This window comes from Cheilinus undulatus, linkage group 6 (assembly GCF_018320785.1).
Source record: "Cheilinus undulatus linkage group 6, ASM1832078v1, whole genome shotgun sequence".
Taxonomy (NCBI): Eukaryota; Metazoa; Chordata; class Actinopteri; order Labriformes; family Labridae; genus Cheilinus; species Cheilinus undulatus.
Window position 1 is genome coordinate 4311379 of NC_054870.1, and position 17090 is coordinate 4328468.

The 17090-nt window shown below is 39.9% G+C and overlaps 1 protein-coding gene across 5 annotated transcripts in view; it reads right to left on the reverse strand.

The window, feature by feature from the left end:
• nt5c2a (5'-nucleotidase, cytosolic IIa) overlaps positions 1 to 2411 on the reverse strand; it is a 46564-nt gene extending 44153 nt beyond the window's left edge. For 2 of the 5 annotated variants that reach the window (XM_041789278.1, XM_041789274.1), the window contains exons 1-2: positions 2129 to 2342; positions 97 to 218 (exon numbers count right to left, since the gene is read on the reverse strand). In XM_041789278.1, coding sequence (XP_041645212.1) covers positions 97 to 197 — 101 coding nt within the window. In that variant the 5' untranslated portion in view covers positions 198 to 218; positions 2129 to 2342. The other 3 variants (XM_041789275.1, XM_041789276.1, XM_041789277.1) reach the window with 3 other exon arrangements.
• Positions 2412 to 17090: the final 14679 nt, after the last annotated feature.

The following is a 17090-nucleotide window of genomic DNA, read 5'->3' on the forward strand; positions in this document are numbered from 1 at the left end:
ACAACACTATGGTAGCCAGCCAAGACAGTGAGTCAAAAGCAGGACTGGTCCAGGTTTAAGATTTTAGTAGTCCCTTTACTGCAGAGTGAAACATACCTATGATGAGCTTCACGGCGATACTTCTTCATGGCCACGCCGTCCATGTTAGCCGGGAGGTCAGCATAGTTCTGCAGACGGTCACTCCATGAAGTCGTCATCTTTAACCGTTTAGACTGTTTCTAAATAAAAAGAAGCCTCTGGTTAAACTCAATCAGAATCAGACACAGATAGCACTTAGATCATAGTAAAACTCAAGCAGAGCTAACAAAGTCAGACCAGGAACTGTTACCAGTCACACACACATTTACAGCAATAAAGAGTTTTCGTCTTAAAGCAGGACCACTGATATTTCCGTAATGCATCATAGTGGTGGAAGATGGTACTGGTGTGACAGACCAGTGGTCTATAGCCTTGGGTCCCAACCTGGAATACCAGACTCCTTTAGTGGGGAGCTCTGGCTCTGTTGAGTATGATGCTACAAGCTCGTCTTGTCTATTTTTGGGCAGTTTCTCCCATTCTTCATTGAAGAGCCGCTCAAGCTCCATCAGGTTGGATGGGGAGCGTCAGTGCACAGCCATTTTCATCTCTCCAGAGATCTAAAAATCAGGTTCAAGTCTGGGCTCTGGCTGGGCCCCTCTAGGACACTCACAGAGTTGTCCCGAAGTCACTCCTTTGTTATTATGGCCATGTGATTAGGGTTGTTGTTTGGCTGGAAGATGAACCTTTGGCACAGTCCAAGGTCAAGAGCACTCAGGTGCAGGTTATCATCAGGGAGGTCTCTGTACATTGCTGCATTCATCTTACGCATAACCCTGACAAGGCTCACTGTTCCTGCTGCCAAAAAGCACCCCCACAGCATGATGCTGCCCCCACCATTCTCCACTGTAGGGATGGTATTGGCCAGGTGATGAGTGATGCCTGGTTTCTTCCAAACATGATGTTTGGCATTCAGGCCAAGGTTCTCCTCTCTCCACAGAGCAACGCTGGAGCTCTGTCAGAGTGACTATCGGGTTCTTGATCACCTCCCTGACTGAGGCCCTTCTACCCCAATCGCTCAGATTGGCCAGGTGGCCAGCTCTAGGAAGGGTCCTGGTGGATCCGAACTTCTTCTGTTTACAGATGATGGAGGCCACTGTGCTCTTGGGAACCTCAATGCTTCAGAGTTTGTTCTGTACCCTTCCCCAGATCTGTGCCTCGACACAATCCTGTCCTGGAGGTATACAGGCAAATCCTTCGACTTCATGGCTTGGTTTGAGCTCTGACATGCACTGTCAACTATGGGACATTATATAGACAGGTGTGTGCCTTTCCAAATCATGTCCAATCAACTGAATTCACCACAAGTGAACTCCAATCAAGGTGTGGAAACATTTGAATGATGATCAGTGGAGACAGGATGCATCTGAGCTCAATTTTGAGTTTCATGGCAAAGGTAGAATTTTGAGGTAAAAATGAATTTAATCTATTTTGGAATAAGGCTGTAACAGCAAAACGTGGAAAAAGTGAAGCACTGTGAATACTTTGCAGATGCACTGTACATTGTTAACGCATATAGCAGTCGGCTGGTAGTTCTGGTTGTGGTAACTCTCATGTACAACTAACTTGTTTTGTTATTTCTTTAGAGAAAAAATACAGTATATCACCATATGAGTCTGGTCTAGATTTTCCCAGCTCTATTAATAGAGAAAGGCTCCAGATTTGTACCCAATCTGAACAGAGTGGGATGATAAGATAACATATTGACCAAAACAAACCCTAACGATGAGAATGTAAAGACTGGGATTTATCAGCAGGCATTCTGACATGAGAGGTAAATAATACATCAAGGTTATCACAAACTGCTGTTAATGAGCTGTTCAATATGCAGTAAACTCTAAACCACGGTATCAATGGACTCAGATACCAGTATGATGTTGTGTTTGAAGATCTACAGCACATTCTGTCCTCTCTGTAAACAGTCACGTCCAACGTCTGCGTCAGAACTTCTTCCAAACATCGAGGCTATGCTAAAGTTAGCTCGGTAGCCGGTGAAGGTGTTCAGTGGTCTGATATTTGTGACTGATAAGTAAAAATTAGTCAGAAAACGAACCGTTAGGGTTAGAGTATCGCAGAGACAGGTGGGACAAGCCAGCTCCAGATGTCAACTACCCAGCGAACAAATCAAAAAGGCAGTTAGATAGGAGATTTATTTAACATTCAGGAAAAACACATGATATTTAGCTGATGCAGCCGAGGCCAACTTTAAATTTTAGACAAAACCCACAGAGCATTAGTCGTTAAAAATACGGAAATATAGTCGACCGACATACAGCAACACTCACCACCGTCTTCCTCTGTTTTTCTTTATTCTTCCTCTTCTTCGAGGTTACAGCATTCAGTATCCTTAACGTGACGATACTGCCCCCTTCAGACAGAGATGCTCATAGCTCATTCAAATATACATATATAGCACAAAGATTCTTATTGCTGATACAGCACAGTGATATTTATAACTCATAAATATATACAGCATAGAGATGCTTATAGCTCATATTAAGATACAAGCACATTCAGAAAGTATTCAGAACCCCCTTCACTTTTTTTGTTCTTATATTGCTGCCATATGCTACAGCTGAAATAAACCCATTTTTTTCCTCTTTCATACCCTCAAATGACAAAGTGAAAATTGAATTTTGGCGGTTTATGAAAATTCATAAAAACAGAAACATCCCATTGGCACAAGTATTCAGACCCATTACACCAACACTGTAAACTTATCTCATGTTACTCCCGTTTCTCTGGAGCTTTCCTGAGAGGTTCCAAACTGCACAGAGAAGACAAAAATTCTCCTGTGGAGGAATTATGGCCTGCTTGGAGTTTGCGAAACACTCCATGTAAAGGCCAAGTGTGCTTTTGTAATGATGAAAGGCCTCTGCTGGCCACTCTGCCGTAAGCCCGGATCAGAGGAGGGCTGCAGTGATGCTTGTCCTTCCAGAACTGTGTCCCATCTCCACACAGGACCTCTGGAGCTCAGTCAGAGTGACATCAGGTTCTTGGTCACCTCTCTTTTCCTCAGATTGCTTAGTTAGGCTAGGTGGCCGGCTCTTGAAAGAGTCCTGGTTGTACCAAACAACTTCCACAAGAAAATATTTGTTGCCACTGTGCTCCACTGTGTGTCAGTTTACCACAGGCAGACTCCAGCCAAGGTGCAGAAACATCTCAGCAAATACAGGGAGCAATGGGAGGAACCTAAGCAAAATTTAAAGTTTTTTTGTAAAGGTCTTGAATACTTGTGTAATTTTTCACTCTTAATAATTTTGCAAACATTCTAAAATTCTCTTTATTTTTCCCGATATAAACACATAAACAGTGCTTAACAAATTTATTAGACCACCTGTCATAAAAACGGGAAAAAAATATTTGAGAAATCTTTCAAAAACTTGTTTAAAACTAAAAATGTTATTGTTATCTATTTGGCAGATAACAAACTCAAACAACTAAATAGTCCTTTTTCACACATAATAACCAAAAAACTTCATATTTTGTGTGGCCTCCTTTGGCCTTGATAACAGCTTGCATTCTTGCTGCCATCGTTTTTATGGACTCTTCCACAGTCTCTTTTGTTATTGAGGTCCAAATAGTTTCTAGCTGTTCTCACAGACTTGCTTTAGATGAAACTTTTGTGCCATCAATCTTTGAATCTACTAAATCCCAAATTTGTTCAATCGGATTCAAATCCGGACTTTGACTTGGCCAGTCCATCGGTTCCAGTACTCCGGATTCCTCTTTCTTGGTCAAATAGTCTCTGCACAGCTTTGAAGTACGCTTGGGGTCGTTGTCTTGTTGGTATATGAACCCACGACCAATCAGATTCAGTCCGGAAGGGATTCCATGATGCACTAAGATGTTGTGGTAGACGTTCTTGTTCATGATACCATGGATTTTCACTCATTTGCCCCCGCCGTATCCACAAATAGAGCCCCGAACCATAATGGAATCTCCACCGTGTTTCACTGTGTTTGCATCTGGCATCAAAACGTTCTCCAGCTTTTACTGCAGACATAAACACGACCATGCTGACCCAAGAGTTCAAACTTAGACTCGTTCATCCAGAGTACCTTCTTCCAGTCATCAACAGTCCAGTGTTTGTGCTCCCTGGTAAATCTGAGGCGTTTCTGGATGTTTGCAGGCCTCAATAATGGCTTCTTAGCAGCTGTTCTTCTCTTTAAGCCTTGTTCCCTCAGTCGTCTGCTTATGGTCACTCTGGAGACTTTCTCAGACTCTGATCTAGAAGCATTCATCTCTGCCTGAAGATCAGCAATGCTCTTCCTTCTGTCTCTAGTACTTCAGACCTTGAGGTGTCTGACATCTGCTTCAGTTAACTCAAGTACCAGTCTCAGCAATTGACTCCAGCATACTTGACCACACTGTGAGAACACTTTATGTCTTTCCCTGTTTGTCTCAGAGACCATCCAGCATCATGAAGTGCTTTAATGTGGATTCTTTCATTTTCAATGAGCTCTCCATGTTTTACCGTTTTGAACAGGAATGAGGAATTTCAAACTGAATTCACCTTTTTATACCCAAATTTGAGCCGGCTCACTGGGCTTCTCTGAGCAGTCAGAAATTAATCAAGCATAACATTTACGCATTAAAACTCATTTTTCTGTTCAGGAATGCAAGTAAATAACTATAATTTGACATATTAATCAAGAAATATTAATGTGCTTTACTATTTTTTCGGTTTTCTGCAAATCAGTAAATATGAAAATTCATGGATAACAATAATAATTATATTTTAGCATTAAAAATATCATTTGGGTTAAAGAGCTTCTACATATTGGTGTATTAACCATTGCAGAAACATAAAAATGATTTTGGCAATTACCAATGCTGTTAATTTAGGGCAGCTGCGGCATAAACCTTTGTTAAGCACTGTATATGTTTACATGTTATTTACATTTTAAATACTACCTATTTGTCAAACCCTCTAATGACTTGGATAGCTCTGTCTGCTAGTGAGGGATTTCTGCGAAATGACGTTGCTGTCACAATTAGAGAAAGTGGAACAAGAAAGGACCCAAATGCAGTGCACAAACAAAAAAATTACTATTTAAACACAAAGCGAAAACACAACTGAAACTTCTACTGATAATGCTATCAATGTGGAGGGAAAAACACAAGGGCAACTAGAAATCAAATGCAAGGGGTGTGTCTGTCTGTCAGTCCCATATCTCCACAGTCTGGGGCAGACCTCTATCCTTCAAGAGGACTCCCACAGAGCGGGGTTTTATCAGACTCTACCTACAGAATTTGGAGTGGAGAGGAAGGAATGGCCTGCCTGCAGTCCTGACCTCAACCCCACTGAACACCTGTGGGATCAGCTTGGATGTATTATTCATTTTAGAGTGACCAACACAGCCACACTGGCTAACTTGAGGCCAAATGCTGGTTGAAGAATGGGAGGCCGTCCTATGGCAGTGTGTGACCAGGCTGGTGACCAGCATGAGGAGGAGGAGCCAGGCTGTGTACAGTTCTTCCACACACTGCTGAGGCTCCCACTTGTTAAATGAAAAAAACAGTTAAATTGCCATTATGCTATAACCTGACACACCCGATGAATGTGTTTCATACATCCATCTGGAAAACCTTCAATACTAAGTGTTTGGGAAAGGGCAGAGGCTTTAAAAAAATTTACAGTGTGATTGGTTGAACGTTCTGTCTGTCACATCTATACGGGCCAATCAGAGCAACAAAACATGTGACGTAGCCACGACCGAGGTGTGCGTGCACAGCTACAGAGGAAAATGCTAATGTCTTTCACTATAACAACACTGGCCTCCTGTTGCTGCTTGCTGAAAGTACTGCCCCTCGTCTCTGATTGGTCCTGTCACTTTCTAACCGGGCCCAAATGGTTCAGACGGGAGCTTTGCAAGATGGATTGTCAGTGAGGAACACGAAAACGGGTATATCCATCTGCTTTGCAAGGTTAAACATATCTAGTTTCTATAAACTTTAATCATCCAATTCACCAAACAAGAGTCAGTGGCAGAATAAGCTGCAGGGAAGATTTGGAAAAAAATTCATGGGCTCCACCCACATACTCAGCTCTGCTGCTCATCCCACAGATGCATGCTCCTCACATATGTGGCACCACTGAAAAGGGAAATAAACAGGCCTTCCTGTTGGAATTAATCTACCAAACACAAATGCCCTTATTTTTTCATGCTAGGCTTAGAAAGTACCCTAATATTCATAATAGGCCACAGTAGTGCTGACCAGCAGACCTCTGATTAAGAGTTATCTGCTTTTTAGCGCCTCTCAGCTGCTCTCAGAATATCTTCAGATTTTTTGTCCTGCCCTGTTCCCAGTCCTTCAACATCTATTTTCATTGTCACCCATCCATGGTCAGCTTTGGCATTCCAGATATGAGAAACAGTCTTCAGCAAGGCCGGGGTTGATGCTGAAGGCTCTGCTGCTCAGTGTTTCTCAAGGCGAAGCACAGAGGTGCTCAAATAACTTTGCTGACAGGGAGTGTACACACTGAACGGGTTAGGGAGTGTATTTAAATAAAATCGTGCTACACTGTGCAGTGATATGACTTATTTCATGTCAAGTTTTCCTCTCTTGTTTCTCTCTCGGATCTCCTCTCATCAGGGCCGGCCCTTTGAACCTTTCAGCCTAGTTTGAGGGAACAAAAGCAAACAAATCACATTGTCCTTTGAGGAATTTTGGCTTGTTCACTGCCTTTCATGACCTCTTTTTTTAGGCACCTCTCTGCCTCTCCTCATTCATGGTCCCCAAGAAAGTCAATGGTGCCTTACATCCCAGTTTGACAAGTCAGGAGGATACATGCTAATCCCTTTAATCTGGCCTTTCTCCCGCGCGCAGCCACAGGGAGAGAGGGACCACAGAGAGTAATCCTGTCGGAGAAACAATAGGATTAAGGGCCCAACCCGTGAGTGACAATCAGGTATCCACTGACTGATCTGCAAAGCAGGAGCCCCGGCCACTCTCTCTTCAATGTGACTTTATTTTTGTTTGGCGGGCCTGAGAGGGATGGGGGTGAGGTAGGGTGGGCTGTGACGGGAGGAAGGATATTTTCTTTGAGGGGCTGCTGGAGGTCTGACAGGCCTGTGGTCCCCTGAACACCAGGGTCCCAGGAATGACTGACAGGTGAGGGGCAGGAGCTGGGAGGGTTTGGTACGGGGAGGCTGGGAAATCTGGATCAGAGGTTGTGGGGGTTGATTTCTCCTCATAATTCTACAGATATTTTAGATTTTGTGCTCATGCCTGACTGATGCAGAGACACGGGCTGCTCAGTAGAAACACGTGTGCTCATTTCCACTATATGACGCTGTTATGTTTTTATATATTTCCCTATAAAGGACAGGGCTGTCACTAGTGAACACTTCTGAACATTACCGCTTGCTCTTTGGCAACGGCCTAAGATTTAAAATGACTGGAAACAAATTCACATTATAGATTATAGATACGACAACAGACATTTTTGATTTTTCTCCTATGTTTTGGGTGATCTGTCTGTAGTGCAAAGCTGTGATTGTGCAGAACTGATTTAGACTTTCATAATGGTGGCTAGAAAGTTTTTATTAAGGAGCTGGAGGAAGAGAGAAGCTCCTTCATATGGGGAGTGGTTCAGAAAACTCTAGTAGACAAACTAATAGAAGGAAAGGCCATCAGTCAAAATGGGGAGAAGAGCAGATCTTTATTTCTAATGATTACTTTAATTTAATTGCTGTTTATGAAACACTAACACAATTTATGAATCTGTAAGTGCCGATGGTGTTCTCTTATTTTTGCTCTCAAAGTTAAATGGTTCATATTCTATAATGTTTGTCACGTTATCATGGAATCATGATGTGAAAACATCAGATGAACTGTGATTTTCTGGCAAAATTCTGCAAAGTTGGTAATGGACAACTGGACCTGGCAATAATAACCTTACAGGTAAAATGTATAAAATGCAAAAAGGATTTCATCATGTAACTTGGATGCATGAGTACTTGACTATTTTTGTTGTTCTTAAAAATATATTTGTCTCTATGTTCGTTGTTGTTTATGCCTAAAGCTTTAATATTGTAAGATGTGCATATGTCTGATTGTTAACATTTTAAAAAGCAATAAAAAATGTGAATAAAAGTGAACACACATCCATACATTTAATTTTACTCCATTTCTGAATGAAAACAAGTACATTTTGGTTGTTTTCTGAGTATTACGACGCAGTTATCCCCTTATTTGAGAAGATAAAGCTGATTTCCACACGGTAACTCCTCAGGAACAAAATTTTTACCTTTCTCAGAAAAGTGGAGTAAAATAAAATACATGTGCATGTATGCCCTCCCAGGGTTTCTTAATGCTGTGCTTTTACAGCATGCTTGTAATGTCTTTTCTTTGTTTGACTGTATTTTTTATTATTGAAAGTTCAGTCTGCAACATTTTCACTCTAAACATTTGTTAGAGGTACTGGTGAGTCTAGAGGCTCAACCAGTTTAGAACCAGTGCATCAGACAGACACAACATTCAACCCTTTATCACTCTGACATATTTTAATCCACAGTTTAGGTAGAAAACGCTGATCTGAGCAGGGTTTAAATGCTCATTAATGTTTTATTACTTTTGAGGTAAAGCACAGTTGTTTCCTAGAGGACATTTTAGTTATGATTGTATTTTGAATCTTTTGACCTGGTTATGGTTACTTTTTCATATCAAACTAAGAATACAAAAAATAATTTTGAACAAACAGAACCAAGTAAAACATGTTAGATTTCATACATGAATACCAAAGGCTGCCATGAGGTCCTGTAAGCTGGGGCAAAACTTCACAAACTCAAAATGCATGCACATATCTTGTGTTGGCTTATTCCTTTACAGTTGTTAATTTAAAAAAATCACTCCTAGAGTGCAATGTTTTATATCTACAAATGTGATGATGTGTGCTTTATTTAAAATTTTCTTTTTATTTCTTTTCTTTTCTTTAATTTTATTTTCATTTACTTTTTAAAATTTATATCTTTATTTTTATATTTATATTTTTTATTTTTATTTTAAATCTTTATTTTTATCTTTATCTTTATTTGTATCTTTATTTGTATTTTTATTTTTATCTTTATTTGTATCTTTACTTTTATTTTTATCTTTATTTGTATTTGTATTTTTATTTGTATTTTTTTATTTTTATCTTTATTTGTATCTTTATCTTTATTTTTATCTTTATCTTTATTTGTATTTGTTTTTTATCTTTATTTTATTTTTTATCTTTATTTGTATCTTTATTTTTATTTTTATCTTTATTTGTATTTGTATTTGTATTTTTAATTTTTAATTTTTAATTTTAATTTTAATTTTAATTTTAATTTTTATCTTTTTTTAAAATTTTAATTTAAATTCAATTTAATTTAATTATTTTTTTAAAAAACTGTGCACAATGACATTGATCAGGGACGCCCCCAGGATTGAAAGACAGGGGGACTTAACCCCAAAGGTTGCGGATACTGTGCTTGTGTTGCAGGTAACACACACACGCAGCATGCCCTGTGTTTTGTTATTATCACACCTCAAAAGACCCTGCTTTCTCTGGAAGACCCTATGCTGATCTTTTTAACAGCCAGTCTAAGTGAGTTTTTGGAGTTAGCGTTTCAAAGTCTGTATGTTTGGGTGAGTTCATGGAGAAGATGTTGTAAAACAGATCCATTAATGAATTAGTGAAGTAAAAATGTGATATATAATATCTAAAAATAAAGAGTTGCATAACTTTTCTCTTCTTCTTCCAGGCTTTTCAAATAAAACTGGTTGATTTCTGCCTGACACAGATATTCTCTGTGTCTGAAACAGTTGAAAAGTAACATAATGGTGAGGTGTGTTCTTGAATGAATTCAGTCACTGTTTTTACAGTAATTATTGTTGGGGGCGGGGCTTAGGAACATTTCAGGGTGGCTTCAGCCCCCCAAAAAGGCCTAAAAATGTCCATGATTTCCATCTGCAGTCCCACATAAACCTGATCCATACGTAAAAACCCTCGTAGCAAAGAAAATACCTGACATGACCACAGCTGACAACTTTAAATACACAGTTGATCATTAATAGAGGACAGTAAATAAGTCCATCCCCATAAAAATTGTTAAAAAGTAAAAAAAGAAAAAAAAAAAACTTAAACCAAAATTTTCACAGATATATTTTAAATAGATAGGTTGCTTCCAGATACTGAGATCTAACACAGAGAGAGAAATCAAACCGCAGATAAACTCTGTTCTATGAAATCTGTGAAGTGCAAGCAACATTATGAAGTGTGCAGGATGGCCATAGTTATGGCACGATCAATACAGAACAGAAGTGCCTAAAATGCAACAATTAGATAAAAAAGTCACTAAAATTCATCAGAGAATTATGAGCCATTAAGCTTTAGTAGCTACGTTAAAAAACAGCTGAGGAGTTATTATTCTGAATGGTGCAGGTCTGTTGGGACAGAAACAAGATAAAACAGAAGAATATCATAAACTAAGAGAAAAATAATCAGCCTAGTATCAGAGGAAAATGTAACCAGATCTGTGTCCTTCAATAGCTTGTCCTCCAGTGCTATGATAAATAAATAAGTTCATATTACAACCACTAGATGGCCCTATTGGCACAGCTATAACACCAACGAGCTGAGCTGAGGCCCTGCAGGCCAGGGGGAAAAGACCGTCTGCTTTTTGCACCTCCACAATAATCAGCCGGTGAGGCAGTGAGGTGCTTCTGATATTCAATCCTCTGTTTCTGCCCCGGCTGCAGCCAGGAGCCGGTCCTGGACCCAGAGCTGAAGGAAACAAGCCTCACATCCAGTGAAAAGAGAAGCTGTATGCTCCATTCAGCTCCAGTGAACTTGGCCAAAGAAAACAGCGGTCAATTCTTCACATGTGCTCATGTTACAGTGTTGGTCTTGTTAAGTGCTGGGGGTAAATTACAGGTTAGCCATTGTGTGAAATGGAATGAGTCACAGGATGGAGGATTTCCATGTGTGACAGGTGCCTGAGTTTGTTTAGGCAGGAGAAATCCACTCTGATGCAGTGGAAATTCCCACTCAATGTTCATCCTCACAGTTTAGAGGTTTCACTCTTTTTATTGATCTCGTGTATGTGAGGTGAAGAGCTCAAGTCAGGAAGTAGTTAAATAAAATTACCAGAAATATGCTGAAACACTTCACCTGAAAAAAACTTCTAACAATGTCAGAAATGCTCTCCTGAATGCAAAAACAAATGCCCAAAATCTGTCTTATTTTTTCAAGGCTGCATTGATGTCAAAGGCCAAATGTCATTACATTTCTAATATTGAGTCTGAAACACCTGACTGTGTGTAGGCTTGCTTTAGCAAGACATAGGCTCATGTTTAAAAATGTCCTCAGATTTAAAACATATTTCTGGATTTTTGGTCGACTTTTGGAAATCATTTTACATTTCTAACTCTTGATATAAAGGATGATGGAAAAAAGCTGTCAAAGTTAAACAGGTCATGCTTCTGAGAAAGGCAAATGCACTTCAGCTGCAAAACATATTACAAGGAGAAAAAATGCTGCAGCTTAACAATTAGAGAATGAAATAAAGGGAGAGAACCAACAAAATAAAACCCTGGAAATGTGTTATCAATAAAAACCACATGGTTTAGAGCAGGGGATTTCAAAGTGTGTGAGAGTGAGCCTCCCCTAAGAGAAAATAATTTATTCGGTGGACCCCCACCCACATAAAGATTCAGATTTTAAAAAACTTAACCATATTTTCAAACATTTATGTCTAATTTTCAAAATTTTTAACATTTTTGTATCTTTGATATTTTGGTCTGCAAATGTTCTTAAACATCTGTCTTTACCAGGCAATCAGTTATTTGGTTTCAGTAATGAATTTATTACCAATACTACCTGATCATTCTGCTCTGATAATCTTTAAAGCAGCGTTACTCAACCAAAGAGACAAGCTGCTGAAAAATACCTCTGCAAGAGCCACAATCTAAGTGGTGGAAAAACAGCTCAAAGTAGCAATAACAATAAGTTAAAGATGGCAAAAATGGTCAAAAAGCTGAAAAAAAAAAAAAAAATGGGGATAAAAAGTGAATAAAAGATGGGTGAGAAGTGACATAGAATGAGTAACAGGTGGCAAAAAATATGGTCCAAAGGTGACAAAAACAAGGCAAAAAATGAGTGAATGAATTCATTCAAGAGTGGAAAAAATGGGCAAAAAAGTAGGAAAAAGTGGTATTTTGTGACAAAAGGATGCTTAAATGGGTGAAAAATTACAAAAAAAAAAGAAGTGAAAAATTGCAAAAAAAGGAAAAAAAGTGGCAAAAAGAAGTGGCAAAAATGGTCAAAAAGTAGGAAAAAAAGTGGTATTAAATGACAAAAGGATGTTTAAATGGATGAAAAGTGTCAAAAATGGTATAAAGGGGCAAAAAAGTTTCCCTTCTTTAAGGTTTTCTTGGGAATAAAATTTAAAATAAAGATATAAAAGAGCCACTAATAATCATTAATCACACGTTGAGTATCACCGCCTTAAAGTAACTATAAGTCTATTCATTTTGCTCCATGCAGAAGTGAGCAAAGAAAATCACTTTTTTTTCTGGTTTATGGTTCTGTGCCTCCCCTGAAGTTCTGTGGCGCCCCCCAGGGGAGGCCCGCCTCACACTTTGAAAACCGCTGATTTAGAAAAACTGCACCAAATACCTAAACAGTGATGTAGATATTGGCACAGTCACCATGTATCAGGTGCCATTCATCCATGTGGTCATGTCAATCCATCTTCTTTGCAAGGTTACCCCCTACCAGTATCTAAGAAAATTGGAACCCCCAGTGACCAACACAAAAAATGATGTAATAATTTCTGACCAAAATGTACATATATTTGAACTATTTTTTTGTGTAAATCCTTTACTCAACAACTATTGTATGAATTATTTATTTTATTTTATCTTTGGGTTGGGGTGGGCTGGGGTGTGGTGGGGTGTATGCCTGGGGTTTGCATGTGTGTAGTATGCTGTATTTGTGTGTGTGTGAGTGTGTGAGAGCGTGTGACGGGACGGGGGATTGGGGGTGTATGTCTTTTAATGTAAAGCACTTTGTGTTGCATTTCTTTTACGTATGAAAGGTGCTATATAAATAAAGTTTGATTTGATCATACACCATGATTCCTGTTAATATATGCAAATCTAATTTTAACAATTTTAGGGCAGACAGAGTCCCCCCCCACCCCCCACCCCCACCCTGAGATCTCTGGCGCCCCCTAGTGGGGTCCTAGACCCCAGGTTGGGAACCAGGGCTTTAAACTGACAAATCTGACGAAGAACCTTCTTTGGTGCCCTCTCAGGCCGGCACATGAATTCAGCCAGAATTGCAGCATCGTAGCTCAGCGTCAAACCTCGGGACCAACTTTGCCGTTCTGGAATAACAAACTGTCTTATAGTGGACATAATTATAGAAGTAGTGAACACTTTAACATTTTTGTCCAGCTGTTCACTGATGTATCTGATAAAACACATCAATGCTGCTGTTATTTCTGACATTTGCCTTAAACTGATAAAAATCTGCATTTTTTTTTATATCTTTTAATTAGCTCAAACAGAGATCTGCTTTGAAAAATCTTTTCTGATAAAGTGGGGCTTATGTGACCAAACTCTATATAAAGGGTAGAACATTACTGCCTTTAACTGACCTTACCATTGGAGACCTCTCCCATCCTCTCCTGCACTGCCTCGTCTCCGAGAGCTCCGGCTTCAGTAATGCCACTGCTGGAGCACACAGCCTGAACAGGTAGTGCTGAGGACCACCACGGTCCTCCACCACTCCAAATCCTGCTTCACAGGCCTCTGGAGGGGAAAATCCTCTACCTCTAAAGATCGCTCTGAGGCAGCAGTGCTGCGGGACTCTGTGTCACTTTCTGGCAAGGGGAGTCATGGTGACTCCTAACCTGACACGCCAGATGGATGTGTTTCACACATCCATCTGGGAAAGCTTCAGTAGGAAATGTTTGGGAAAAGGCAGAGGCTTTGAAAAAAGCTTGGAGTGTGATTGGGTAAACGTCCTGTCTGTCACATCTCTACGGGCCAATCAGAGCAACAAAACACGTGACGTAGCCGCTATCGAGCTGTGCATGCGTAGCTACCGAGGCTTGCTTGCCTGCTTGTTTACGCCGCAACTCCACTGTGCCTGAAAGTACTGCCCCTCGTAGCTGATTGGTCCTGTCACTTTCTAACTGGGCCCAAATGGTTGAGATGGGAGCTTTGCAAGATGGATTCACCAGTGAGAAACAAGGAAACAGGCGAATCCATCTGCTTTGCAAGGTTAGGTGACTCACGCTTCATCTGGAAAACACCGTCCTAAAAAAAAAGAAAAAAAAGAAAAACAAACAAAAAAAATGTCCTTTCCCCGCCCTCCTCTCAGTACCAAACTGCTCACCTTCTGTGCATTTTTTGAAATGCTGAAGTGGACGGAGTTAGCTTTGAGCTGGAGGTTCACTTTAAATCCAAGACGCCCTGGGACCATGACTCTACAAGACCAGCGTATCAGATTTTTTCTTGCATCGTCATCTCGTTTGTCACCCTGACCTGGTGTCAACCATGTGAACCCTGACGTCTACCAACAGGAGAGCATCTGCTCCTTATCTTTGCATCAACATTTACAAGAGGCCCTACTTTCTCTCTGTCCATGGGACTAATGTGCCCATTTTATCTATTTATTCATTTTTTATGTTATTACAAGCATACTTTAAGTTCTATCTGAGGGAGTGACTGTCCATTTCGTCCTCTTGATATATCCATAATTGTTTGTTTCTTCGATCACATGGAACGCTTCTGTTGTAGCTATGATTGACACTCTTTGACCCCACCCCCATGGTCAGGATCTCTTTTGTAGTGTGGCCAGGCTGTCGGCCAAGACGGGACAAGAGTCTGGTTGGGTAATCTGACATGGATCCGTCATGAACTATCAAGGACACAGTGTAGTCTGAGCGTGCTTTTAAATCTACAAAGCGTGACTAGGATGCCTGACACAGTCAGCACTCTGCTAATGGTCATCCTCGGTTGTGTTTCTTTGTAGAATAGATGCTTTAATAGTTAATATGTTATCTGTTTTATTTCAGTGCTTCAGTAGCTTTAATAACAACAAAACACATTTAATCTTAACCAAGGTTTTTAGCTTCACTATAAATCTATGACGTTTTTTGTATCCCCTTGAACAACCTGGGTCTGCCACTGCTGTGTTCTTGCTGGTATTTAGCTCTGTTAGTCTGGTTCTGAGGCCAGCCAAGTCCAACACCCTCCCCAGGAACCACATGGCTAAGAGTAAAATCATCAAATTCAGTAGCTGGTCTCTCTCTAGTCTTTAATATTCAGCTCTTTAACCTAGCACACCCCCATGAGAACCTTGGAGATCTACCTTTGTGATATGGGAATATGGGAGGTTTTTGTCCCTCTCTTGCACATTTTAATTATTAAGTAGGACATATAGTATTTTCATATTTTTCATCTTGGCCATCCTAACAGTCTATGCCCAGGAAAAGCCTATTTATCAACCAAATTCTCATCTTAAGGATCAAAAGGATTTTACAGCTAAGATGCCAAACTGGCACAGGTACAGTATCACTGCCATTATTGGCTGAACAGTTAAAAAAATGATACAAATCAGAGGTTAAATTTAAATAAGACTTTTTTCATCTCATGATTTGGCTCACCTGCCTCAATGAGCAGCATGAGTGAGTGTCTTCATACCACGGTTCCCCATTTAAAAGTGAAGGGAAACTAGAACTGCAGGTGGTGGTACCTTTCTGCATAAATGGGTTGAAAATGGCAAAACTTGGCAAAAATGGGCAGTTAACCTGTTAAAAGGCATGAAAAAGTGGGAAAAATGGGTTTAAAGTGGCAAAAGCTTAAAGAAATAAATGGTAAAAAGTGGTTAAAAAGTAGCAAAAATTGGCAAATAGAAGTAGTAAAAAAAGGTTAAAGGTGGAAAAAAAAGAGATAAGCAGCAAATGAGGGTAAGGAAAGAAAGGAGTGGCAATAATGGGTGGTTAAAATGTTGAAATGCTGTTAAAAAGTAGCAAAAATCAGTTGAAAGAGGCAAAAATGTGTTAAGAGGGGCAAAAAACAAGCAGTTAAAATGGTGAAAAGCTGTTAAAAAGTGGCAGAATGGGTTTAAAGGGAAAAATTGGCTGAGAGTTGCAGAAATTGGTGGTTAAAATGGTTAAAAGCTGTTACAAAATGGCAAAAGTCGATTGAAAGTGGCAGAATTCTGCCCAGAGGGTCAAAAGGGGTGTGTTAAAATGGTTAAAATCTTTAAAAAAAGTTTCAAAAATAGGCTAAAAGGGGGAAAAATTGGCTGAGAGTGGCAAAAATGGGCGGTTAAAATGGTGAAAAGCTTTTAAAATCAATTGAAAGTGTCAAACATTTGCTTAAATTTGTTTAGAGGGACAAAGACAGGTGGTTAAAATGGTGAAAAGTGGTTAAAAGTGGCAAAAATGGGTTAAAAGAGCAAAAAGGGGCAAAAGTGGTTTAACTGTGGAAAGAAATGTTGTAAAATAGACAGAAAAGTTGATAAAAAAGGGGCTAAAAACTGGCTCAAATAAATAATTTGAACATCAGAATCCAGTAATAGCTTGACACACTTTTCAGCCAGTCCATCTGTTAGCCAGAACCCTAGCACCAATTAACCTTGCAAAGCAGATGGATATGCCCGAATCCATCTTGTTAAGCTCCCATCTGAACCGTGTGAGCTCGGTTAGAAAGTAACAGGAGCAATCAGCAATGAGGGGCAGTACTTTCAGGCTCAGCAGAGTCGTAATGTAAACAAGCAGCAGCAAGAGCTGGTGCAGTTATGGAGGAAGAGATTAGCATGGATGCTGCTAAAGCGCCAGTTTTATCAGAACTTTTAATCAGAAGGACAGCAGTGAGTTGTTTTCTTTTCAAAAATGACAAAAGTCGAGTACTTACATGTCTATAGTCGCCATGTTTCGCATTATTCCTCACTAGCTGCGCACGCGCAGCTTGATAGTGGCTACGTCACATTTTTGTTGCTCTGATTGGCCCATAGAGATGTG